Source organism: Lagenorhynchus albirostris, chromosome 6 (assembly GCF_949774975.1).
Source record: "Lagenorhynchus albirostris chromosome 6, mLagAlb1.1, whole genome shotgun sequence".
Lineage (NCBI taxonomy): Eukaryota > Metazoa > Chordata > Mammalia > Artiodactyla > Delphinidae > Lagenorhynchus > Lagenorhynchus albirostris.
Window position 1 is genome coordinate 353,620 of NC_083100.1, and position 23,895 is coordinate 377,514.

General features: G+C 61.5%; 2 protein-coding genes across 16 annotated transcripts in view; one reads left to right on the plus strand and one right to left on the minus strand.

The window, feature by feature from the left end:
• The first annotated feature begins 3,752 nt into the window (after nucleotides 1-3,752).
• On the plus strand, nucleotides 3,753-14,535 carry STK25 (serine/threonine kinase 25). The gene is made up of 12 exons (XM_060151608.1): nucleotides 3,753-3,902; nucleotides 4,356-4,478; nucleotides 8,499-8,729; nucleotides 9,370-9,426; nucleotides 9,930-10,038; nucleotides 10,675-10,832; nucleotides 10,919-11,104; nucleotides 11,556-11,701; nucleotides 11,866-11,980; nucleotides 12,163-12,234; nucleotides 13,706-13,842; nucleotides 14,012-14,535. The coding sequence occupies exons 2-12, from the start codon at nucleotides 4,449-4,451 to the stop codon at nucleotides 14,049-14,051; spliced, it is 1,281 nt and encodes a 426-aa protein (XP_060007591.1). The 5' UTR covers nucleotides 3,753-3,902; nucleotides 4,356-4,448; the 3' UTR covers nucleotides 14,052-14,535.
• A 114-nt stretch (nucleotides 14,536-14,649) lies between these two features.
• Nucleotides 14,650-23,895, minus strand: part of FARP2 (FERM, ARH/RhoGEF and pleckstrin domain protein 2) — a 92,999-nt gene continuing 83,753 nt past the window's right edge. For 8 of the 15 annotated variants that reach the window (XM_060151595.1, XM_060151596.1, XM_060151592.1 and 5 more), the window contains 8 exons: nucleotides 22,351-22,419; nucleotides 21,691-21,780; nucleotides 18,239-18,321; nucleotides 17,302-17,420; nucleotides 16,916-17,076; nucleotides 15,812-15,919; nucleotides 15,476-15,627; nucleotides 14,650-15,187 (listed from right to left, as the gene is read on the minus strand). In XM_060151595.1, the coding sequence (XP_060007578.1) occupies nucleotides 15,118-15,187; nucleotides 15,476-15,627; nucleotides 15,812-15,919; nucleotides 16,916-17,076; nucleotides 17,302-17,420; nucleotides 18,239-18,321; nucleotides 21,691-21,780; nucleotides 22,351-22,419 (852 nt within the window). In that variant the 3' untranslated portion in view covers nucleotides 14,650-15,117. Of the gene's footprint in view, nucleotides 15,188-15,475; nucleotides 15,628-15,811; nucleotides 15,920-16,915; nucleotides 17,077-17,301; nucleotides 17,421-18,238; nucleotides 18,322-21,690; nucleotides 21,781-22,350; nucleotides 22,420-23,895 lie in introns of those variants that run through there. The other 7 variants (XM_060151597.1, XR_009540982.1, XM_060151598.1 and 4 more) reach the window with 7 other exon arrangements.

The following is a 23,895-nucleotide window of genomic DNA, read 5'->3' on the forward strand; positions in this document are numbered from 1 at the left end:
CAGCACCTAAATGGCGAAGGGAAAAAGAGACAAGACGGATCATAACGTGTGGGCCTTACTGGATCTTGATTTGAACAAACTGTGTGTAGTCACACATCTGAAACCACATATATACACATGCACATATATATGAAATTTGAACACTGGCTCTACATTTGATATTAAGGAATTATTGTCAATGTAAAAAAAATTATTTGTAAAAAAAAATACAGTAACATGGCCTTTTTTTTTTTTTTTTTTTTTTTTTTTTTTGGTGGTACGCGGGCCTCTCACTGTTGTGGCCTCTCCCGTTGCGGAGCACAGGCTCCGGACGCACAGGCTCAGCGGCCATGGCTCACGGGCCTAGCCGCTCCGTGGCATGTGGGATCTTCCCGGACCGGGGCACAAACCCGTGTCCCCTGCATTGGCAGGCAGACTCTCAACCACTGCGCCACCAGGGAAGCCCAACATGGCCTTTTTTAGTGTATAGTTCTATGAGTTTTACTGCCTGTATGGATTTGCGTAATCTCCAACACAGTCCCATGGCCCGGAAGCCCCCTCCCGCTGCTCCACTGTAGGCGAGGCTGCACCCCAGGCCCTGGAAGCCACCGCTCGGTTCTCCTTCCCTGGTGTTGCGTCCTTGTGCCCATGTCACTTAAACGGAGCCCTGTACCACGTACGCAGCCTTTGGCGACTGGCTTCCTTCTCTCACATGATACATTTATGGCCCCTCAAGTTGCAGAAGTATCAGTGCTTTGTTCCTTTTTATTGCTCAGTGGTGCTCCGTGGTGGGGATGGACCACGGTCTATGCACTCACCCCGTTGAAAGCCATCTGGGTTGTTTCCAGTTTGGGGCGATTATGAATAGACACGCTGTAGACATTTATGTACAGGTTTTTTGGGTTTTTTTTTAATTTAATTTTTAACATCTTTATTGGGGTATAACTGCTTTACAATGGTGTGTTAGTTTCTGCTTTATAACAAAGTGAATCAGTTATACATATACATATGTTCCCATATCTCTTCCCTCTTGCGTCTCCCTCCCTCCCACCCTCCCTATCCCACCCCTCCAGGCGGTCACAAAGCACTGAGCTGATCTCCCTGTGCTATGCGGCTGCTTCCCACTAGCCATCTATTTTACGTTTGGTAGTGTATATATGTCCATGCCTCTCACTTTGTCACAGCTTACCCTTCCCCCTCCCCATATCCTCAAGTCCATTCTCTAGTAGGTCTGTGTCTTTATTCCCATCCTGCTCCTAGGTTCTTCATAACATTTTTTTTTTTTTGCCTTTGATTCCATATATATGTGTTAGCATATGGTATTTGTTTTTCTCTTTCTGACTTACTTCACTCTATATGACAGACTCTAGGTCCATCCACCTCACTATGTACAGGTTTTTGTGTAAAGGTAGGTTTTCATTTCCCCAGGGTAAGTACCCAGGAACGGCAATGCTGGGTCATTATGTAAAGTGTCTGGTCGACTTTTTTTTTTTTTAAGTAATAAACTTTTTTATTTTTGGCTGCATTTGGTCTTTGTTGCTGGGCGTGGGCTTTTCTCTAGTTGCGGTGAGCGGGGGCTACTCTTCGTTGCGGTGTGCAGGCTTCTCATTGCGGTGGCTTCTCTTGTTGCGGAGCACGGGCTCTAGGTGCATGGGCTTCAGTAGTGGTGGCGCGTGGGTTCAGTAGTTGTGGCTCCCGGGCTCCAGAGCTCAGGCTCAGTAGTTGTGGCGCACGGGCTTAGTTGCTGTGCGGCATGTGGGATCTTCCCAGACCAGGGCTGGAACCCGCGTCCCCTGCACTGGCAGGCGGATTCTTAACCACTGTGCCACCAGGGAAGCCCCAGGTTGACTTTCTAAGAAGCTGCCAAGCTGTTGTCAGAGTGGCTGCACCATTCTGCCTTCTCAGCAGCGACGGCCTATGTCCCAGCTTGCATCTTCACCCTGAGTGACCGACCATCCTGCTTTGCCAGGTTTCCTGGGACAGGGGACTTTCAGTGCTGGAACCAGGAAACCCCTAGGAAACCAGGATAGTTCATCACCCTATCTTTGTCAGCACTTGGTATTGTCAGTGTTTTTTATTTTAGCCATTGTAATATGTGAGTAGTTAGTATCTCATTATGGGCTTAATTTGTATTTCCCTGAGAGCTAATGATGTTGAGCATCTGTTCACGTGCTATTTGCCATCCATGTGTCCTCTGTGGGGAAGTGTCTGTTGAAGTCTATTCTCGATTTTTTCTTATTGGGTTGTTTGTTTTTTAACTGTTGATTTTTGAGAGCTCTTTATATATTCTCAGTACATACAGTTGGATATGTGATTTGCAAGTTTTTTTTCCAGTCTATGGCTTGTCTTTTCATTCTCTTAATAATGTCTTTCTGAAAGCAAAATTCAAAAATTTTGATGAAATCCAATTTATCATTGCTCTTTTAAAATTTGTACTAAAATATGAAGAACATAAAATGTATCATTTTAACCTTTTTTTTCATTTTAACCATTTTTAACTGTACAATTCACTGACATTCGTAAATTCACCATGTTGTGTAACTATGATCACTGTCTATTTCCGGAACTTTGTCATCACTCCAAACAGAAACTCTGTACCCATTAGGTAATATCTCCCTGTTTTTCCCCTCCCCCAGCCCCTGGAAATCTCTATTCTACTTTCTGTCTCTTGAATTGGCCCATTCTTTTTTGTTGTTGTTGTTGCGGTACGCGGGCCTCTCAGTGCTGCGGCTTCTCCCGTTGCGGAGCACAGGCTCCGGACGCGCAGGCTCAACGGCCATGGCTCACGGGCCCAGCCACTCCGCCGCATGTGGGATTTTCCCGGACCGGGGCACGAACCCGTGTCCCCTGCATCGGCAGGCGGACTCTCAACCACTGCGCCACCAGGGAAGCCTGAAGTGGCCTATTCTTGACCCCTCATCTAAGTGAAGTCATACAGTGTTTGTCCCTTTGTGATAGGTTTATTTCATTTTATTTTATTTATTTTTAATTGTGGTAAAATACAGGTCGCATAAAACGTACCATCTTAACTGTACAGTTCAGCAGCGTTAAATACATTCACACAGGTGTGCAGCCAACCTCCAGACCTCTCTTCATCTTCCCAAACTGAAACTCTGCCCGCATTGAAAAATACGCCCACCCTGGCAGTTACCCTTCACCTTTCTGTCTCTACGAATCTGGCTACTCTCGGGACCTCACATACGTGGAATCAAACAGTATTTGTCCTTCCGTGACTGGCTTATGTCACTTAGCGCCACGTCGTCAAGGTTCATCCAGGCAGTGGCTTGTGTCAGAACCGCCTCCCTTTTTCAGGCTGAATAGTGTTCCCGGGCACGTCCAGACCCAGTCATCCCTCCCCGACCGGAGATGCTGGAAGGGGCGGGGCCTGCAGGACAGGACGGGAGCCTAGGGCCAGGTGCTCGCAGGTGCGGGAAGGAGTAGGGGCAGCGCGAGGGCGGAGGGCGGAGGGCGGGGCGGGGGGGGAGGGCGGGGCGGAGGGGCGGCCCCACCCCACGGCCGCCCCGGCCCGGCCCCGGCCCGCGGCCTGCCGGGAGACGTAGGCCCGAGCCTCTCAGGAAGCAGGACTCGGAGTCCCAGAGAGCTCCGCGGCGCGCCTGCGGGCCGCGACACTGCTCGCCGCGTGGCCTGCCGGGACTTGTAGTCCAGCGCCTGCGGGCGCCCCGGCGCAGGGCGAGAGAGGGACTCGATGTCCCAGAGAGCCCCGCGCTGGGCCACGACGCCGCGCGCCCTCGCCGTCGCCGCCGTCGCCGCCGCCGCCGGGCTTTCTCCGGCCGCCGCCGACACTGTCGCTGCTTCGCGGACTGGAGGGCCCCGGCATCTCCGGGCGAGCGGAGGCTGCGGGTGGGAGCCTTCGTGGGCACTGCGGAGCGGGCCGGGGGAGGCCGGGATGGAGCCCCCCGGAGGTGGGCGCGCTGCCGGGCGGGCCCGCCCCTGGGGCGGTTGGGGAGGGGGCCGGGCGGCGGGGGGAGTGGGGCGGGGGGAGGGCTCCGGGGGCGGGGTCGGCGGTGGGGGTGGGGCGCGGAGAGGGCACTGGGGGAGGGGTTAGGGGCGGGGGTCCAGGCGGGGGTCCGGGGTCTGAAGGAAGGGCGGGGGCCGGGGGCGGAGGTGTGAGGGGCTTCGAGGAGTGCCCGGTGTTGGATGGCTCCTCCGGGGAGGCATTGGGTTGGGCCGGGCGAAGGGGAGAACGCGGCACTGGGGATCCTTCGGAGGAATGGCCCTTCCTTCTGACTCCAGCCCGCCCTCAACCCCAGCTGGTCCCCAGATGGTTGGAGGAGGGGGCGGCCGCCGGGTCCCAGGGGAGCGGGGAGCCCCGTGTACCCGGAACAGGGCACCGAGCAGGCCTGCTCTCCCTGCAGTTGACTGAACCGGGTGAGCCGAGTTCCAGAGCCTCCAGGCAGGATTTCGGGGCCTCCCGGCGGTGCAGCGGATGGTCTGAGAGCCGCGCAGACATGGCTCACCTCAGGGGATTTGCCAACCAGGTAAGGGGGGCGTCTGGACCGCGGGCGTGTGTGTCGGTGCACGTGCGCCTGACACGGACCGCTGGCTGCAGGGTCTGAGAAAGGGCGCTTCACCAAGGACTGTCTGTTGAAAGTCGTCCTGGCGTTTCCGAAGAGCAGCCCCTGCTAAGGCGTGTGTGGGTTGAAGGGAGGAGCTCGTGGGGAGCCCTGTGATGCACAGCCGTGCGCAAAGCGGGGAGCAGTCTTGCGGTACTCAGGCTTGGTGGGTGCAGGGCCGACTCCGGTTGGCTGGTTTGCAGCGTTCTGTGGGGCAGGAGTCTCCAAGTCTGTCAGCGTAGAGCCACAGTGCAGGGTCAGTGGAGGGCGTGCAGAGACGTATCTTGGGAACCGGGCCGGCCCGCAGGAACCTGGGTCTGCGCATCTGGAGGCATGTGGAAGGTCGGGGTCCACATGGAGCTTCGGCCTGGGTAGGGGCTGGGGGGGGGGACGAGAGGGGCTGAGAATGGGATTTAGCAGCTGTTGGGAGAGTCGGTGTGCAGGGAAAGCCGAGGACACGTGTGTGCCTGTTTCTCTCAAGGGGGCTGGAAAGGGCTGCCCCCGGGCTGGAGGTGCCTGCCTGGAAAGCGCCCACTGCCTTTCTTTTTTGGTTGATTGGTTCTCATAATTCCCGACGGCCACTTTGAGGCGTCTGGCTTTGCACTGGGGACCCTCCACAGTGTGCCCTGAGGCTGGGTGGCTCTGGATAAGAGCGTCGGGGCAGCCAGCTCTGGGCTTCTGGGCCATACGTTTCCCCCTCTTTTGTTAGTTCAAATCGAGTGTGACCCGAAGCTGATGTGAGGTGAGCCACCTGGCAGTTGGGTGTCCCTGCGTCCTAGCTGTTGGGTCTTGTTCTCCTCATCTTGTCGGCTCCAGCGTGGTTTAGGCTGAGCGCTGTGAGGTGTTGGGAGCTGCTCTTAAAGAGAACTTCCGTGGGCTGAGTCTGAGGATGGGTGCTCGGGAGGAACAGGAGGCGTGTGTCTGTGTGTGGGCGGCGGGGCTGGGGTCAGGGTCAGCTCCAGGCCCAGCTGGGCTCCTTGGAGGAACCTGGAGCGCCTCACACAGGTGCTGGGCAGGGCATCCTGGACCGGCTGTGGCTGCAGACGGGCCCCAGGGCCTGCTCGCTGACGCGGACGTGAGCTGGTGGGTTTTCGTTCATCAGTGACATCTTGTGTCTTAAATTACATGACTCAGATGCTGGGAGGGAAGTCTGGCTCGAGTTTATTTTTATAAAGAGCTATAGGAGTGGCTCCCGTGGGTCCCAGAATGAGAAATGGGAGCTATGAGCCCCCCCATACCTGTGTGCTGATGGTGCTTGGAGTGTGGTCTGGGCCTCCGGATCACACGCCCGGGGAAGGGAGCGCAGGCCCAGAGGAGCTGAGGAAGAGACCCCAAAGGAAGGAAGCCCCTTTTGTCCTTTTAGGGGTGGAGAGACTTGGTCTTTGTCGGTGGCAGGAAGCCTGACAGGACGTTGTTTTCTCTTGAGACGGTTGTCACTGTGGCCCTTCGAGGCGGCCCCTGCATGGGGCCGTGGGTGTGCTCCTCCACAGGCATGGGGGAGCCCTGCATGTCAGGCCCCTGCCTAGCTGGTTCCTGCCCTGCCTACAGGCTCTGGATGGCTGCAGGCAGCACCGCGTGCACATTGGCTGCCACCCTTCGTGGGGTGGTGGGGGCCGTTGGGCACCCCTCATCTTGGAGGGTGGCGCTTATGGCAGACGTATCGCTAAGCGGACATACATACAGACACAGCGCTGAGTGACAGCTGCAGACGTGGCAGCCCCAGGGCTGATTCAGAGAACCAGGGTCTGGGCCCAGCGAGCAGCCTGAGCGATTGTCCAGACCACGCGTGTTGCCAGGAAGGGCGGCCTGAGACCCAGGCCCCGGAGCACTTGTCTCTCCTTCCGCTGGCAGGGCTGTGAGCAGGTTGTGTCTGTGATGTGCCTGTAGGGTTGGGGTCACGGCCAGGAGCCTTCCTGTCACGCTGTCTGCTCAGGGGACTGGCCTGTAGCGGTGGGGACCCAAAGAGTGTGAGAGTTGGGGCCGGGGCTCCCTGCTTCCCTGCAGAGCCTGGAATCTGGTTAGGGGTCTGCCCTGTCTCCCACTTTGGGGCCGTGGAGGGCTGGGCACCCTGCCTGGGGTATCCCTGGTCAGGCCGCTGCGGGGGACCAGCCCCAGCCCTGCCCCGCGTGGAGAAGGCGGGGAGCGTGTGTCGCTGGCAGAGGCCCGAGAGCTGGAGGGACAGCGGTGCCCATGAGTGCTGCCGGGCCTCGGTCCACCTCCCCTGGGTCTTCTCTGAGACCACCGCAGAAGGAGCGCTGGCGGGACCGGAGGCGTCCCCGGGGCCGTGCCAGCCCTGGCTCGGGCTGGGGCTGGGGCTGGGGCTGGCTGCGGGTGAGTGGTTTGCTGGACCGGCCCCCAGAGGTGCGAGAGGCCCTCCTGGGCTGGCTGAGCCGAGGGGCACGGGCGGAGGGGCAGGCGAAAGGGGGCTGTGTCCCAGGCTCGCTGGCCCAGCCCTCCCCGAGGCCCCGTCACCTGCCGCCCTCTCCTGGGAAGGCAGTTCGCTGGCCACTTGGGGTTGACACGTCATCTCAGTCTGAAGCCAGCTGGGCCGCAAACGGAGCTCTGCCTGGGCGTGAACCCCAGGGGTGCACGTGGGCTCTGTGCTCCCCAGGGCTGTCTCCTCCGGACCTGGTGAGCGCGGCTGCCCTGGGATGGGCCCGCCCTCAGCACCATCACGGACAGCGCTTAGCAGCCGAGCAAGTGGTGACGCCGCCGCTTTGGGTGGGCGCCCCCCGAGACGCCCTCTGGGTGATGGTGCTTGGGGTTTGGAGGGACGTGAGTCCTGGTGGATTTGAGGCCCGGCAGGGCTTGGAAAACCCTTTTCACCTCTGTCTGGACTAAATGCTATGCTCCCTGCCAGCCTTTCCACGGGTCCCACCCAGAGCTGTTGAACCTCACGTGGGTCCTGGGGCTGCAGCGCCTGTGCGGCCGCTCCAGGCTCTAAGAACGTGGTCGGTGGCGGGAGTGAGGTGATCTCAGAAGCCCAGGGGACCGCGGGGCGGGGGTGGGGGCGATGCCAGGGGTGCCCCACCCGCTCTCTGGTGCTGCTGCCTGCACGCAGCCCCACGTGGAGCTGTCTCGCCTTGGATGCACTGAGGGTCAGGGACAAAAGCAGGGTTGTCACCGCGGATGCCCCTCTGCCACAGCGTCCAGGTGCTGGGACAAGGAGGTGCCGAGCGCCTCCTGCCCCAGCGGCTCAGTGCCTGTTAGGGTGGTTTTGTGCTTCTGCCTTGAGCACTGGGTGGGACGGCGTTCCGTATATTTGAACCTCCAAGATCAAGCACCCAAGAAAGTGTCAGTTTTCAGCTCTGCGCTGGTGTGAGGACTGATCTGGGGGCTCGAATGGGACTCTCTCTAAGGGGTGTGGCTTCCGGGTGTGGCTTCCAGGTGCGCAGGGAGAACTCGGTTAACGTGTGCTGGGTTTGTTTTTTGTTTTAATTAACAGGCTTTATTTTTTAGAGCAGTTTTAGGTTTACAGGAAGATCGGTGAGAGTTCCGTACATCCCTCGTCCCTTCCCCGGGGAGTCTGTTACAGTCACTGATCCAGTGTGGACAGGCTGTTTCTCACGAAGCCGGCAGGGCGCGTGAGGCTGGCTCCTGGGTGGTTACAGCGTCGCCCAGGGTCGTCTCACGGTCCCTGCCTCCCTGTGCTCCACCGACTCGTCCCTCCTAACCCGTTACTGTGCCTTGCTGGGCCCTCCCCAGGCGTGGGGTGTGGGCAGGTCGGGGTGACCTGCGTGGCCCCTCTGCCTGCCCACGGCCCTGGTATCTTGGCGAGAGCCCAGGTCTCGCCGCGCTTTCTGGGGGCGTTTTCCCTTGTGTGGAGGGTAACTTTATCTTCTGAACGAAAAGTGATAAAGGAAGCGAGGAAAGCATCTGGGGGCACTCCCTGGCTCTTCGCGGCTCTTGGGGTCACTGGCTGCCCGGCCCGCCCTCTGTCCCCAGCACTCTCGCGTGGACCCCGAGGAGCTCTTCACCAAGCTCGACCGCATCGGCAAGGGCTCGTTTGGGGAGGTGTACAAGGGCATCGACAACCGCACCAAGGAGGTGGTTGCCATCAAGATCATCGACCTGGAGGAGGCTGAGGACGAGATCGAGGACATCCAGCAGGAGATCACGGTGCTCAGCCAGTGCGACAGCCCCTACATCACGCGCTACTTCGGCTCCTACCTGAAGGTGCCTGCGGGCTGGGGGCTTGCTCTGCGCCAGCCACGCCCGTGCCCGCCCCTCCGGGGAGCCGTCCAGGTTCCCTGTGGCCAGCACGGGGACGGCCCCGGCAGTCCCCGTGTCTGCTTGGGAGGCCGAGGCTGGGTCTGCTCCCACGTGGGCCTGGTCTGAAGGGCAGGGGTCCCGACAGGTGAACACGGACCCAGCCTCACAGTGGAGAGGGCCCCCAAGAAGCGACAGCCCCCAGGGCCAAGCGTGCATGCAGAGAGGGGCCTGGCCTCGTCCTGAGGGGGAGCCCTTGGGAGGGCAGGGCGTGAGCAGGGTCTCTGGGGTCGGCCGGCTCTGGAGTGGCCTGGCTGCGCCCGCTGCCCGGGCAAGGGTGCATCTGCTGGGAGAGCTCTGGGACCCCCGCAGCCGGAGCCTGGAGCCCTTCCCAGGAGGGCTTTGAGGGAGGGGGCTCGGCTGCTGACCGGGCACTTGGTCTGTCTGCAGAGCGTCTGCAGCGGGGGCGTGGTGGGAGGGGAGCCAGGCTGGGCTGCCGCAGCCCGTCCCCGGTGGGCGTCCTGGCTGAGTCACCCCGGTGGGGGCGTGTGTCGGGGTCCCATGCTTGTCGGCTGCCCCGTGCTGACGCGCGCTTCTCTGGTACCAGAGCACGAAGCTGTGGATCATCATGGAGTACCTGGGCGGCGGCTCCGCCTTGGACCTGGTGAGGTGTGGGCCACGCAGTGGGTGGCCCGCAGGGCGGGGGCCAGACTGAAGTTGTCTGGGGGTTGTCCTTGGGCCCTGGGTTCCCGTGACCTCCCTCCCTTTGCCGTCTTGGCACATCGGATGTTCCTTGGGACCCAGCCGGTGCTGAGGGGTCCCGGGCCTCTGCAGGCCTCTGGGGGGTAGGGTGGTTAGCTCCCCCAGGCAGACAGCTCAGGGGTGTGGCTGGGACTCCGTTCTCAGCTGTTACGTTTACAGCGAAGGTGGAGGTAGCGTGTGTCTGTCCTCAGAAAAGGGCCTCCCCCACACTCACGTGACGTGGCATCTGGAACTCCTCTCTCGAGAGTGGGTAAAGAAGTAGGAAGCCCCCGCCATCCAGAGGGTCACCCTGCGCCCGGTAGAGAGGAGGTCGAGCTCAGGCCTTGGTGCTGGCTCTGGGTGGCAGGGAAGGGAGGGTGGGCCGGCGTTGCAGGGGAGGCCCGAGTGTCTCCTCTGTGTCTGCAGCTTAAGCCGGGTCCCCTGGAGGAGACCTACATCGCCACCATCCTGCGAGAGATCCTGAAGGGCCTGGAGTACCTGCACTCGGAGCGCAAGATACACCGAGACATCAAAGGTCCCTCGGGGCTGTGAGGTGGCAGGCGGCTCTGGGGCACGGGGCTGGCGGTGCTCAGTGCGCCCAGCCTGCGCTCCCCGTGGCCTCGGAAACCCAGCGGTTCCATCTTGCTCTGTCTTCCAGAAGACACTGCCAGTAACGGACAGAGCTTTCTGAGTACCGTGTCCCTGTGCGCTGGCAGAGCAGCTCTGCACGTAGCGTAGGAGGGACCCTATTTAGGCCAAAAACATGGACTCTCGCTCAGGTCTTAGATCTGAGAGTGAGGTGTAGTTAGGGCAACCGTGCTGGTGTACACGAGTGGCCAGGCCACCAGGGAGGGACCTGGCTGAGGGGCTGACGGGAGGTGACTGGCAGAGTGAGGGGACGGTCAGGGTCACCTCCGCCTGTTGTGTGACTTGGGAGGAAGGGCCGTCGCTCTGTTTGTGGGATTTTTCGTAAGAGGCGACCACCACGAGGGCCCTGGAGGCTGGCCTGGGGGGAGCACGTGGCTGTGCCCCTCACCTGCTGGCAGTGCCCTGGGGCCCTGGTCAGGTCGTCGGGCGGACGCCGGGAGGGAGGCGCTTCCTCGGGCAGCTGCGTGCGGGCGGGAGCCCTCGTGGCGCGGAGGGTGACGCCCCGCTGTCCTGTGTCGGGCAGCTGCCAACGTGCTGCTCTCAGAGCAGGGTGACGTGAAGCTGGCAGACTTCGGGGTGGCAGGGCAGCTCACGGACACGCAGATCAAGAGGAACACGTTTGTGGGCACCCCCTTCTGGATGGCGCCCGAGGTCATCAAGCAGTCGGCCTATGACTTCAAGGTGGGCGCGGCGGGGGGGGGCAGGGTCGCGGGCGGGGGCGCTCAAGGTGCCCCGGCTGCAGTGGCCCCGTGTGGCTTTCCGTCCAGGCTGACATCTGGTCGCTGGGGATCACGGCCATCGAGCTGGCCAAGGGCGAGCCCCCCAACTCCGACCTCCACCCCATGCGCGTCTTGTTCCTGATCCCCAAGAACAGCCCACCCACGCTGGAGGGCCGCCACAGCAAGCCCTTCAGGGAGTTCGTGGAGGCGTGCCTCAACAAGGACCCCCGATTCGTAAGCACCTCCAGGCCCCCCGCTCCAGCAGGTGCCAGCTTGCATGGCTGGGCGGGTTCTGGCCGCGCCGGAACCAGGCCCCAGGGGGTGTGGGGGGGTGTGTGTGTTGGGGGGGGTCTGTGTTGGGAGCTGGGAGGCGATGGGGCCTGAGGCCCCTCCCCTGTGCCAGGTGCCCCCTCGCCCCAGCCTCTCTTGGTCCAGGGTGGGCTCCGCTGCAACCCCCGGCGGGTCTGGGGAAGCTCCAGAGGGCTCCCCCCTGGCAAGGACGGCGTGCAGCACCCCCCAGCCTCCCTGTTGCCCCTTCCCACCCGGAGGCCCCTCACCGAGCCCCCGGGAGCAGCAAGGCTGAGGCCCAGGGCTCGGCCCAGGCTGTTTTGCGCCTGAGCCCCCGGAGCTCGAAGGGCGGAGCTTGGCTGCCCGGCGCCAGGTAACCCGTGCCCGTGCCCGGCAGCGGCCCGCCGCCAAGGAGCTCCTGAAGCACAAGTTCATCACGCGCTACACCAAGAAGACCTCCTTCCTCACTGAGCTCATCGACCGCTACAAGCGCTGGAAGTCAGAGGGCCACGGCGAGGAGTCAAGCTCCGAGGACTCCGACATGTAGGGGCCCCGCTCGTCCTGTGGGGCTTCGGTGGGCACAGGGGCGGGGTCCCTGCTCGGGGGTAGGAATTGGGTGCTTGTTCCTGGTGTCGCGGGCCCAGCATTCAGGGCTGTGAGGCCAGGTGCGCTTCGCGGCCCTTGTGACTCTTCCTCCTCCCCTTCAGCGACGGAGACCCTGAGGACGGAGAGCAGGGCCCCGTCTGGACGTTCCCCCCCACCATCCGGCCGAGCCCGCACGGCAAGCTGCACAAGGGGACGGCCCTGCATGGCTCCCAGAAGGTCTGGCTGTCCCCGCGCCCACGCCAGGGGGGTGGAGGCCTGTTCAGAGCTGACTGAGGGGAGGGCTGTGGGGGGGCACGTCTCCTGGGCACGTGTGCTCCCCAGGGCGGGTTTCCAGGAGACCGGAAACGGGGCGCCTGAGTTCGCTGCCCTGCTCACCCCTCCGCGCTTTGTGTTTGCAGTCAGCGGAGCCTGTCAAGAGGCAGCCGAGGTCCCAGTGCCTGTCCACGCTGGTCCGACCCGTCTTTGGAGAGGTGAGGGCCGGGCCGGGGGGCCTGGGGGGCAGGGGCTGTATTGCTGTTCTTCAGAGATGCTGCCCCCGCAGGGCCACAGCAAGGTACGCTGGCCAGCCTGCCGGTGCGCAGGCTTTCTGGGTCCCGTAAAGCCCACGAGGGTGGACCTGTGGACCCGGCCTTCTGAGTGGAAGGGCCAGGGATGGCTGGGGCAAGCTGGCCTAAGGTGACCCTTAAGTTCCCAAGCCTGCCAGGGTTCTCTGGGGTCTCAGGGCAGCTTTGATCGTGAATTACTGTCTTAGGACTTTTTGTCTTGAACCAGAAACACGGGGTGACTCTCTTGTCTAGAGAGAGGCCGGGAGATTTAGATCTTGGTGTTGGGTGTCAGGCCCTGGGCAGGGAGCCCTTAAGGACAACTCCCCAGTGGTCACGTGACCTGGTGTCTGTGTCACCTGCTCATGGGCAGTCGGTAGCATCCCCAGGAGCATAAGTCAGCCGGCAGTGGGTTGTGGTCAGGTCAGGTTCACACCCAGGGTGTCGCTGGCACCTGGAGCTCGGGGGAGGAGGAGGGGATGTTGAGCGTGGCGGCAGCAGAGCCTTTCCCCGGAGGGTGGGGTGCGGGCACGGGGCAGGGGCGTCAGGATGCAGGCAGGCACGCTGCCACCTCCAGGGGCCTGGAATGCCTGGAGTGGGGGGAACGGGATTGGGGGGACTGCCCCTGGTTGTGCGGGCACCTGGGGCTGTGCGGCAGGAGCTCTTGGGGCTCAGCGTGCACAGCTGGATCAGAAGCCTGAGCAAGGCTGCCACGGGGCGGGGCCGGCAGCTCTGGGGCTGCGTGGTGTGTGCGCGCGTGCGCGCGCGCGCGTGTGTGTTCATTCGCGTCCCAGCTGCGAGGGGTGGGCCGTGGGCTGGGCCGTGGGCTGGTGTGTCTGGGTAGGGAGGTGGGTGGGGAGGTGGAGCCCCACCTAGGTTGGCTGGGGCCCCCTTAGGGTGCTGACGCTGTGGGCTGGGCCTGCCTGAAGTCGGCTGCTGGGGGGGTGTCCTGGAAGGTGTGCACCCCTGTTTCTGTAGTGTCGGGCGTGGTGGGGACGGGCTGACCAGTCTCCAGCCCCTCCCTGCCAGGCCAGTTGCAGGGAGGGCATCTCTCTCCTTTGGGTCCTCACAGCCCCGCGGTGCTGGTGGCGCCTGGTCCCGAAGGTCGGGCCGGCGGGTCTGGCTGTGTCCTCTCACTTGGCGGACCTGAGCTGTGGGCTTCTAGGACCCTGGTCAGGGGGAAGCCACGTGATTGGAGAGCCAAGGCCTGAGGACGCGGGTGCTGCAGGGGCAGGCGGGGGGTGGGGCGGCCACTGCCTTTCTTGGGAGCCCCGCCCGCAGGCGTTCCGGGGACCTGCTGTCCCAGCTCTGTGTGGAGGGACCACGCTGCGAGTCACAGGCGAGGGGAGCAGGCCACCAGCCTGAGCCTCTGACCAGGCGCACGAGGGTCTCTCTGCAGCTCAAAGAGAAGCACAGGCAGAGCGGCGGGGGCCTGGGGGCGCTGGAGGAGCTGGAGAACGCCTTCAGCCTGGCTGAGGAGTCCTGCCCCGGCATCTCGGACAAGCTGATGGCTCAGCTGGTGGAGCGCGTGCAGAGGTGAGGGTGCTGGGGCAGGGGGGGAGGCCCAGGACGCGCTTTGGGTGCTCGCCCTTGGGACAGGAGGCGGCAGGACGGGGCCGCAGCGGCTTCGCTCGGTGTCCCGGAGACCCCACCCCGGCCGGCACTGCCGGGCGGCGGCAGCAGTGACGGGGCCTCGGGTCCGCAGGTTTTCACACAGCAGAAACCACCTGACGTCAGCCCGCTGAAGCCGCTGCGGTTCGCACACAGGGGAGAGAGGGGTCTTCGTCTCGAGCTGCCTTGTCGAGGACCGCGCTGACTGGAAACCCCGTGTGCTGTCGGGGCCGCCGGCCTCCCTGCCGGGCCACGCCCCCAGCCCCGAGCAGAGGGCCGCCCCGTTGCCACGCCCCCCTCGTGGCCAGGCCACGGCCACACTCGGCAGCAGAGCGGCGCCTGGCCGTCCCCTCTGTGGGCTCCCGGGCAGTGCGGCCACCCAGACTGAGGGGCAGATATGCCTCCTCCCCACCCGGCCCGATGGCCCTTGGAGGTTGTAGATTTGCCTTGTGGTGTTGGATCAGGTACCGTGTCTTCTCATAAGTACTTGTCAGCCAGAATGTTGTTTTTTAAGAAAAATCGAACTTCCTTGCTTCCCTAAATAGCCTGAGGGTAAGGAGTTGGTTTTCATAGAACGTTGAGAAGTTCCTGCCACTTTCAATAAAGACCTGACTTGGAGACATGGTGGTGGTGGCCGGGCGGGTCCACAGCCTGCGCTCCAGGCCTCTGAGCTCGTTACAGCTCGCAGGGACCACGTGTGCCCACTGGAAGGAGAGGGGCAGCACGCAGGCATACAGGAGATGCCCTTTATTTTTAACCACACGCAGGTTAGCACAGCACACCTCCTGGGGGCTGATAAATTACGGGGACTTTGCTTTCCACTTTGCAGAGGTCTGTGGGGTGGGCGGCAGAGTGGTTTCTGCTGGACTTCCATGTGGCTGTGACCCAGGGGCCCTGTCCCACCCCCCGTTTCACCCAGCCTGAAGGGCAGGGTCCTGCTCTGGAGGCGCAGAGAGGGCAGGTGGGCACCAGCCTCGGCAGTGCATGGAGCCGGGCCCATTTCCACGCACATGTGTGTTCGTCCCGCTGCCCCACGGGACCAAGGGAGTGACTGGGTCTTGAGGGGACTGTGCCCCTCCCAGGTGTCCCTGTGAGTGAGGCCCATCCACTGCCAGTCTGGAGGGGGGACACGGGACGTGCAGTCATGGGCACATGCTGCTCTGCTTGCTCGGGTGTGTCCTCAGCCGGGCAGGGTGGGCTTCACGCCTCCTCCTCGGAGGTCCCGGCCCTCCCTGGTGAGGTGCTGGCGCTCTTGATCACCTCCATCCACCTGAGAAGAGGTTTCGGGACCGTCAGGACCGGGACCCGTCCCCCGCCCACAGCAGATTGGGAAGCGGGCGTGCTCTGACCATCAGACCAGTGGGCTTGCGCTCAACTGTCTTCCCAAGAGTGACCCCAAATAAGGAGGGCATGGGACTCAGCATGGGCCAGTTAAAAGCCTGGAAGCAGTGCTCAGTCCTTCCTTTCTAGGACCCAGAAAACCCACCTCTGGTGTCCTCAGTGGAAGAGGGAGAGCCGAGGAGATACGGGGGGCCCTGGCAGCCCCCCGCGAAATTACCTCCCTAGCGTGTATTTGCTCTCAGCCCGGAAGAAGTAGACGTGGGACTTGAACTGGAGCTTGAAGACGTGCTCCTTGTGGATGCCGTCGGCCTCCCCGGGGAGGCTCACGCTGTAGCCCAGCAGCGGGAGGCTGGCCAGGGGGCAGTCATCCTGGAAGGCAGCAGGGCACGCGCTCGCCAGGCGCCCAGCCCCCCCGCCTCTCCCCACACGGCAGCAGCGGCGGGGCCAGGCTTGTTCAGAACCGAGGGGGTTCTGTGAGGGCGCAGTGGGCGAGCCTGGCGGTCCTGCAGTGCCAAGGGCAGAGCCCCCCTCGGGCTCGGTTAAGCACCCCTACCTGGTGAGTTTTGTAGAAGAACAAACAGAAATTGGTGAAGACCACCCACAGCTTCTGCCAGCCGCTACTGTTCTTGAACTTCCTCAGCAGGTATCCCGAGAGCTGGTTCTGGAAGGAAAAGAAAAGCCTGTGGGCACGGGTGTCCAAGAACCGCCAGCCCCAAGACAGCCACTCTTGCGGGCTCTGTCCTCCCAGGGGCCTCCTGGGAGCAGGTGTCTCCCCAGGGTCACCCCCCACAGGCTTCGCTGGCTCCGCACTGACACGAACGCAGTGCCCTTCCCTGTGCTCTGACGCTCTGCTTGTTGGCAGCTAACAAAGGAGGGTGGTAAAAAGTCTGGACAACGAAGTAGAATGGCGCTCAGTTTCTTTCCCGTCATCACCAATCCCGTGACACGGAGCCCAGACAGGAAGGTTCTCAGGCGGTGGGGGGCAGGGGTGCCCCGTAAACAGAGGCCCACGCAGCCAGCGGCCCGGCCTGCAGCGTGGCGCTGTTAGGGAGAGGAGGGGCCGCCCCGCTCAGCCCCGAGGCCTGCGCCGCTCTGCGCTGGCCCTCCTGCCCTCCGGCCGGCGCCACCGCTTCCGTCCTCGCACCTCGCGCTGGGGCGAGGCACACGGGCCCGAGTGCATCCACAGACGGTAGGGCCCTCCCCATGACGCAGGCCTCTGCCCCCGTCGGGGCTGATGCTCACGAGGGCCCCGCACCTCTGACACGTGAGGGGGTGGCACAGACGGTGGACGCAGTGTCCAGGGCCACTCCGCCGTCTTGCAGGCCCCAGCGAGCTGGCCACAATCCCCGCTCTTCCCCGCCCCCCCGCCCCCCCCCCCCGCCGTGTCAGGACCCACCCACGCTCCTCACCTGCTCTGCTGGTCCCTCCCCCAGCTTCCGCGGAAGCTCAGGACAAGTGGAGGCAGAGGTGGCCCAGGCGCAAAGAGGCTGCTCCCGGTGAGGGAGGCAGCCATCCCAGGATCCCGGGGCGACAGGCCCTTCGGAGAGAGCTCCTGACGGCGCTCTCCCGGCCCCGCCCACCCGGGCTGCTCTCCCCTGCCACCGTGGACCCCGGGTGTCCCATCAGCCCACACAAGCAGGGTCTCCAGTGGCCGCACCTCGACGGCCGCGCTGCGGTCGGCTCTGGAGATGCTGGTGGTGCGGTCCCAGCACACGTGCATGGCAGTGCTGGCCCGGTGCTGGCCCGGCCCCCCTGAGGAGCAGCGGGCCCTGCGAGCGTCGTCTTCCGACTCCTCCAGAGAGACCTCGTCGGAGGGCCCTGGGGGAGAAGTCAGCCCCTGCTCAGAGGAGACGGGACCCGCCCGCGCCCCCGGCCAGCAGCAGGCAGGGTGCGAGACCACGTGCTGCTCCTGCCAGAAGAGCTCCCGCCCGCCCGAAACGTCCCTCGTGGACGGAGAGCACGTGGGCCCAGCGGGCTGCCCGTGACCTGGGTGACACCCACAGGAAAGCTTCCTTGTCTCCTGGGGGCCCGGCCAGCACTCACTGCGGGGAAGGGGGCACAGCACGCTGCCCAGCGGTGCCAGGGCCGTGTCGGCGCTGCTCTTGGCTGCATTGATGGCAGCGTTCAGGTCCCTCATCCACTTTTCCTTCTCCAGCTGGGTGCTGCGGGGCAGGGCCGAAGCTCAGCCACTGGGCAGGGCCCCCTCCCACTGGAGGGCAGAAGGCCAGGGTGCCTGCTTCCCCCTCGTGCGCCCTATCCTTCGGGTCCAGAGGGCTTGTCAGGACGCTGCTGGAGGCCCAGCCTGCACCTGTCACGCTGGAACGGGGGTGCTCTACAGGGTACTTGGTTCCTGGAACGGGTGTTTAGGTCTCTGGGGCTGTGAAGCTGAAATATGAGACTGGGTCCTGGATCATAAATTAAGCTGCCAGGGTTTCCCGGTGGGAGTCCAGTGCCCTGTGCTCTGACATCAGCCAGGACCCCGCAGCATGGGAGCTGAGAGCCAGGCGCCGCCCGCCCGGACACAGGACGACACCTTTGGAAGAAGCTGGGGACGCGGGCTCCCACAGGGGAGGGACCAGGCACAGCGTCCAGGCCGCCAGGAGCTCGGGTCGCCTTGCTGTCCACAGGGTGTGGGGAGTGGGGAAAGCGTCTGTTTGCTCCTGTGCTACGGCCCAGTCAGCCTCCTGCTGCCCAGCTCCGGGGCGGGAGGCACGTGACGCTAGGCCTCGGTGTGGCCGCCCCGCCGGGCTCCCCCCACTAGCCCGCCGGCCCCCTCCCTTGAGCAGCCAGCAGTGTCACAGCCAGTCTCTGCGGATGGTCTCAATGGTCACAAGCTCCCACGGACAGTGAAGCTGCTCCTGCGGTCGCGTAGCTTTGATGCAGTGCTCGAGGGGCTGCGTGTCCCCGCGACCGCGACACTCTCACAACTCAGAGGGGACCAGGGCCGCTGGGATGCGGAACGCGGGCGGAAGGCCCTTACCTGGCTGCCACCACGACTGTCTTCTGAGCGGCGTAGATGGTGAAACAGTGCGGGACAGACCACTCATTCTCACGTTCTTCCACCTGCGGGCGGGAGAGGAGGGGAGTGTGACCCGGAGCGGGGCTGGCGGAACCCGAGCTTGCGGCAGGACACAGGTGCCGACCAAGCCCACGCCGACTCTACGAGGGGTTACAGGAGACACAAGGGACCCCGCGCCATGGCGCCTGCTGCCCAGGTGGGCAAGCTGAGGGCCATGGGCACCCAACTACTCACCGGTGGGTCCAGCACTATTAGCTGAAAATCAAGCACGGGAAAAAAGGTTGAGCATTTTAGTTGAAAAGGGAGTTGGACAATTCATGTTTATAAAGTGGTACCAAACGCTAACAGAGTTAGATTCAGGCTAATCTCAGTTATAAGAGATTAAGAGAAGCAACTCCAGAACAAAGTATTCCTTAATCAGACCTAACAGCCTAGAGGAGAAACTGTCCTCTGACCAAGTGAGCTTGTTCTAGGAATGAGGAAGGTGACTGATGGAACCCACCCTGTCACAAAGTCAAAGGGAGAAGAGTGACCATCCCCCTCCACATGCTGAAACACCTTTGCCAAAATCCCACACGTTATTTCTGATAGTATCTCTTATATACAAACAGAAGGAAACGGTGTCTTTCACAAGCCAGGAGTCACCATCCTTCCCTCCACAGTCAGGAGCGAGGGCTGGCTGTCTGTCCCCAGGACCAGCCAGTTACAGGTGACCCACCCCAGAACATGGGATGCCAACCACCGAGCCTCACGCTGGACTTAAAAGGGTCTGAAACTAACAGGAGCGCAGCCAGGAGGAGAAGGTTATCAAGATGTCGGCCGCCCCCTCCAAGTCAATATGTAAATTTAATGCAATTTCCACAGAAACGCCAATGTTGTTTCTTGAAGGAATCTGTCCAAATGACTCCAAAGTTTATTTAGAAGAATTAAATAAATACTTGAGCAAAGAACTATTTAAAAAGAAGGACAAATAAGGGAAGGAACTTACCCACACAGTGACTAACCCTTACACCACCACTAATTAGAAGAGTGTAGACTGATGTTGGGACAGACAGAAATGGAACAGAACCTTCAGAAAGAATCCAAGTGTAAGGACAAGAATTTTTTATATAATAAAGGCAGACTTTGGGATCAGTAAGAAAATGGAGGATGTAACAAATAATGGGAAAACTGACTATACGAGGAGAAAATGTTACATCCCAACCTAAAAACATCAAAACCAACAAATTTTAGGCGGATTAGGTAAAAGAGAAAAAACCGTAAGCACAGCAGCAAAGAAAGTCCCACAGCAACGTAGTCTTGGTGTGGGAAAGACTTTCTGAGCCCGTGCCAAGGACAGAAACCCTAAATTAGGAAAAGATGGACAGACCGACCACAGAAAAACATCTAAGTTCACCCCTTCAACACATATTCGTCGGGCCTCTGTGCCCGTGGCCATTCTAGGGACAAGACAAACGCGATCCCCGTCTGGAGGGACTTTATAAACTCTGAGGTGACACTGAAGTGCAGGCAAAGTGACGGGAATTACGTACCTGGAAGGCACCTGAGACCTGGAAGGGTTTAGGAACGCTTCACAAACACTAACAGGCCAGAGCGACAGACGCACCCGGTGCCTCCTGGGGGAGAGCAGAGGGCGCAGGAAGCGGCCTTGCTGGCCATCCCTGGGGCGCGGAGGACGGGGTGGATGGCCAGCGCTGCCCAAGGCTGGGACGGCGCAGGCGCAGACGGGCCTGGAGGGAAGGCCACCCAGTCAGCCGCTCCTACAGCCACTCAGTGGGAACAGGGAGCCCCAGGCTCACATACACGCGTGGCGGTTTATCTCAAGGCCGTAGCTAAGGACGCGTAGAAAGATCCAATGGTGCTGTTTCTAATTCTGAGAAACTAGACGTAGCCAAAACGTCCGGTGCAGGGAGCTGGTTAACTAAAGTGTGCTTCGGCGCCCCAATCCACTACTCATGGCTCCTGAGCCGGTGGCAGAAGCAGAGGACACAGGAGGATGTTCGAGGTGAACTGCCGAGCAAAGCCAGTGCGGATTACAATGCAGCTTGTGGAGGGTGTTCCCCAGATGATGGCGAAATGCTGACAGCACTTACTACTGGGCAGTAGTACAACGATGAGTGCTTTTCACTGTACATCTTCAGTTTTTCTCTATGCTGAAGATATAATTTTTAAAAGTATACTTTAAAACAGATGGGGTCTGCTTCCAGGGATGGCAGGTGAGGTCATTCAAACTGACCCCTTTTTGCTGAGAGTTGGAAAAGCTGAACAAATGTTACAGAGACACCTGCGGAGGCTCTGATGCTCTCTGGAAGGTGGTGCAGTGCCCAGGGTGCGGATGGCGGGGAGAAGGGCCAGACGCCACGAAGGAGAAAGGGGCGGAGGACGGCGCTGACGCTTTGGGAATTGGGAACTGGACAGGGGTCGGACCCCACCCATCCTACACCTGGACGGGGCCTGGCAGGGCTGCAGGGAGAGGTGCTCACTGCGTAAGATGTTCTGGACAAACAGCACATCTTTATAGCAAAAACCTGAACTTGGCCTCCTATCTCTGCTGTTCCCAAAGATGGGTTCCAGGCCGAGTCTAGGTTTACACTCAAGAGGGAGTCTCTCCATGACCTTTAAGGCCACAGAAGGCACTGACCACGGAGGAGAAGACAGACCGCATCCCATTAAGACGAAGAATTCCCGCTCATCAGAGACAATATTAACACGCCACGCGGCACTGAGACGGTGGGGATGCGGACACGCCCTGGCGGCATGTGGTGTGGACAGAGCATGAGGTGCGGCCCAGCCCCTCAAGAGCTCTGAAGACAGAGCTTGCGCCTCTTCACGGGGTGGAGGTCAAAGGACAAACGAGAGGACACAGCACGACTCAGTGGAGGTCACCAGGAGCTTCCCTGGGGCCAGTCCTGCCCTGCAGCCCACCCTCTCTTTAGCGGTGGTGGTCTCTGTTTTACCATTATAAAGCTGTGTGTGTGTGTGAAATAACTAATTATGATGCCCAAAGAAACCCAAATCGTCAGTATAAAAGAGAGAAGTATAAAATCGAGGAAGTGAACACTCTACAGTCTTAAGAATTCGGGGTCCAGCTTTCTCTTCTCAAAGCTGTGTCAGCACCCAACCCCTCCAGCAGCGCGGTGGCCCCAGCGCCCGACCCGGGCTTTTCACGGAGTCTCCCGCCAAAGGACAGGGCTCCCTGGGAGGAGTACGTGGGTTCCTGGCGGAGCTGGGCCTTGTCCTGCAGGGGCTGGTGGCCTTGGTCAAGAGGCCCTGGAGGGGCTGCAGGTGGGGCTGTTTGAGCACCGAGAACAGTAGCCATAACAGGGTGAAAAGGCGTGAACAGCCTGGCAGGTGCTGCCACGCGGCGCGGCCCCCGACCCCCGGTCCGGACCCGCCCGGCGCCGGGCGCTCACCAGCATGCCGCGCAGCGGAAGGAGTCCCCGGATCCGGAAGCGGCTGGTCCCTGAGGCACCTCTGCCTGTGTACAGCAGCATGTCTGAGAACTGAGGGACCAGAAGCTTTAGAAAAATGAATTCTAGAAACAAGTAACAAGGATTCAACATCTTAACAATCAGACCAACTTCAACTCCAAGGGCCCCGTGTGCTTACGCAGTTTGCTGGAGGTTTTTGGCAGAAAAAGGATTTTTGTTCCATTCGTACAGTCATTTTGCCCAGGGGTGACCAGCAACCACATGGGCCAGCAGACCTCTTGGCCGGCGGGAGGCGCTGGGGGGCTGGTCCTGAAAGTCACCCCCACCCAGGAAGGCTGGGGTTTGAATCCACTAGCTGGGCGCGAGGAAGGGAGCTGACGGAAGGGGGCCTGCTGGCGGCAGGGACTTGCTGGGAGGCCCTCTGGGCTCACGAGTAAGGCCCTGCCATCTGACGCTGGCATGAGCAGAGCGGTCCTGCAGCCGCAGGCGTGTGGATGTTTCTACCTTCGGGCTTTTGCTCATCCTGCAGACAGGTGCCCAGAACCCAGAATAAGGAAGGTGGCAGGCCCGGGAGTGTTTCTGCGACCCTCTCCGGCTCCTGACAATGAGGCCGCCCGCCGGGACCGCGCCCATCGCACCTACCAGAAAGAACATCCTCTGCTGCAGGCCCTTCCTGGTGAGCTTGTGGAGGCAGCCCTCGCGGATAAACTCCTGCAAGACACCATCGGGGTCCCTGTGTGCTGGCCGAGGGCACCTCGGGCCCTTCCGCGGCGCCCTCCTGCCCGGATGGATGCCTGAGGACGCGCCGTGCCACTCCAGCCTCCCTCCCGTCCGCTCCCCTCGGTCACCCGCATCCTGTTTGGTGTCGGTTAACTCGGTGCCTGGTCTCTGAGCTCCCACAGGCCGGCTGTGCTGAGAGCCGGCACACAAGGCAAAGGGCATTGCTGAGGGGCAGCTTCTGGAAGGTTCCACCATGGAGGTGACGTGAGTTCAGCTCTGAGAAAAGCTGGGCGGGGCAGCTTGAGAATGGGAGGGAGGAGGACAGGACACCTGGTTCCCACCAAACGTCACAGGGGACTTGTTAGCTGCCACCCTGGTGCTTGAGCAGAGGATTCCTAAGGCCACGAAGGTGCTACGGCCCAGAGTGAGACCCTCCCGTGGGCTGAGGCTCAGCGGAAGCCCCCCGTGTCCCGGGCAGCCCTCTCCCCCCGGGACTCGGGGCTCCCCTCACCGCCGGGCCGGGCCCCGCACCTGCCTCCGGGGCACAGATGTCTGACATCCCTAACTGCCTGCGCCCTGGCTGAAGCACTGTTCCGGGGACCCCAACAGTCCGCTTTGGACGATTTCTGGGGACTCTTCTACCGTCCGCTGTTCTATCAGACAAACAGCACGGGCTGGTGCCCCGAGAACACCCCGGCCTTAACAGCCCTCAGATGACCTGAGCAAGGGCACAGGGAGGAGAGCTCACCCAGTAATCCTCACGGACACAGCAAGATGAGAAACCAGCCCCAACCCAAGGGACAGCCCTGCAGGAGGAGGAGGGCGGCCCCCAGCCCTCTCTGGGCCGCAGCTGGCAGGCCTTCCTGCCGTCGTTGCAGGGCCAGCTCCGCCGCTCCCCAGAGACCCCAGCCCTTGGGGGTGCGCTCCCCGAGGTCCCGCCTCCTCAATGCCTGGCAGTGCTCACCCTCGGGGCCTCGTCACCCACCTTCAGTTCACAGCCCTGCTCTTCGACCCTGCGCTCAGACAACTGGGGTGGGCTCGTCTCTGACTGATGCACGCATTTCACTTGGGGAGGCCAGGAACCCCGGGGGTTAAGGCAGGACTCGGAGACCCTGACTAATAGCAGCGGTGACGGCAGCAAGGCCGCCCCGGGGAGCCCGCCCCGGCCTCTGCTCTACGTGGCTGCTCTTGTTTATTTGCCCCTCTGGTGACAGTTTCCTGGGGCCACCATCTATAAGTCACTGCGTGGGGCACTCAGAGAAACAACAGTGTAACAAGAGCCCTCCCAGCTCCCAGCCAAGGCCCTGCTCCAGGAGGGCAAAACCTTCCTGTCTTAGTCTTGTTTCTTTGAGCTCATGGTCCCACACTCGCAGTACCTTTCTTCTAACAAGGGCTAATGCAAAACAGGATTTATACACCCACGCTCCAATACTCTTACGTTTGTGCTGAGACAGGAACATCCCACAT

What these genes read in the sequence shown, in the direction of transcription:
- STK25 (XM_060151608.1), top strand. Translation starts at nt 4,449, where the DNA reads ATGGCTCACCTCAGGGGATTTGCCAACCAG. An exon ending in TCAGGGGATTTGCCAACCAG is followed by an intron (nt 4,479 to 8,498) that starts GTAAGGGGGGCG and finishes CTCTGTCCCCAG; the next exon opens with CACTCTCGCGTGGACCCCGA. An exon ending in CTGGTGGAGCGCGTGCAGAG is followed by an intron (nt 13,843 to 14,011) that starts GTGAGGGTGCTG and finishes TCGGGTCCGCAG; the next exon opens with GTTTTCACACAGCAGAAACC.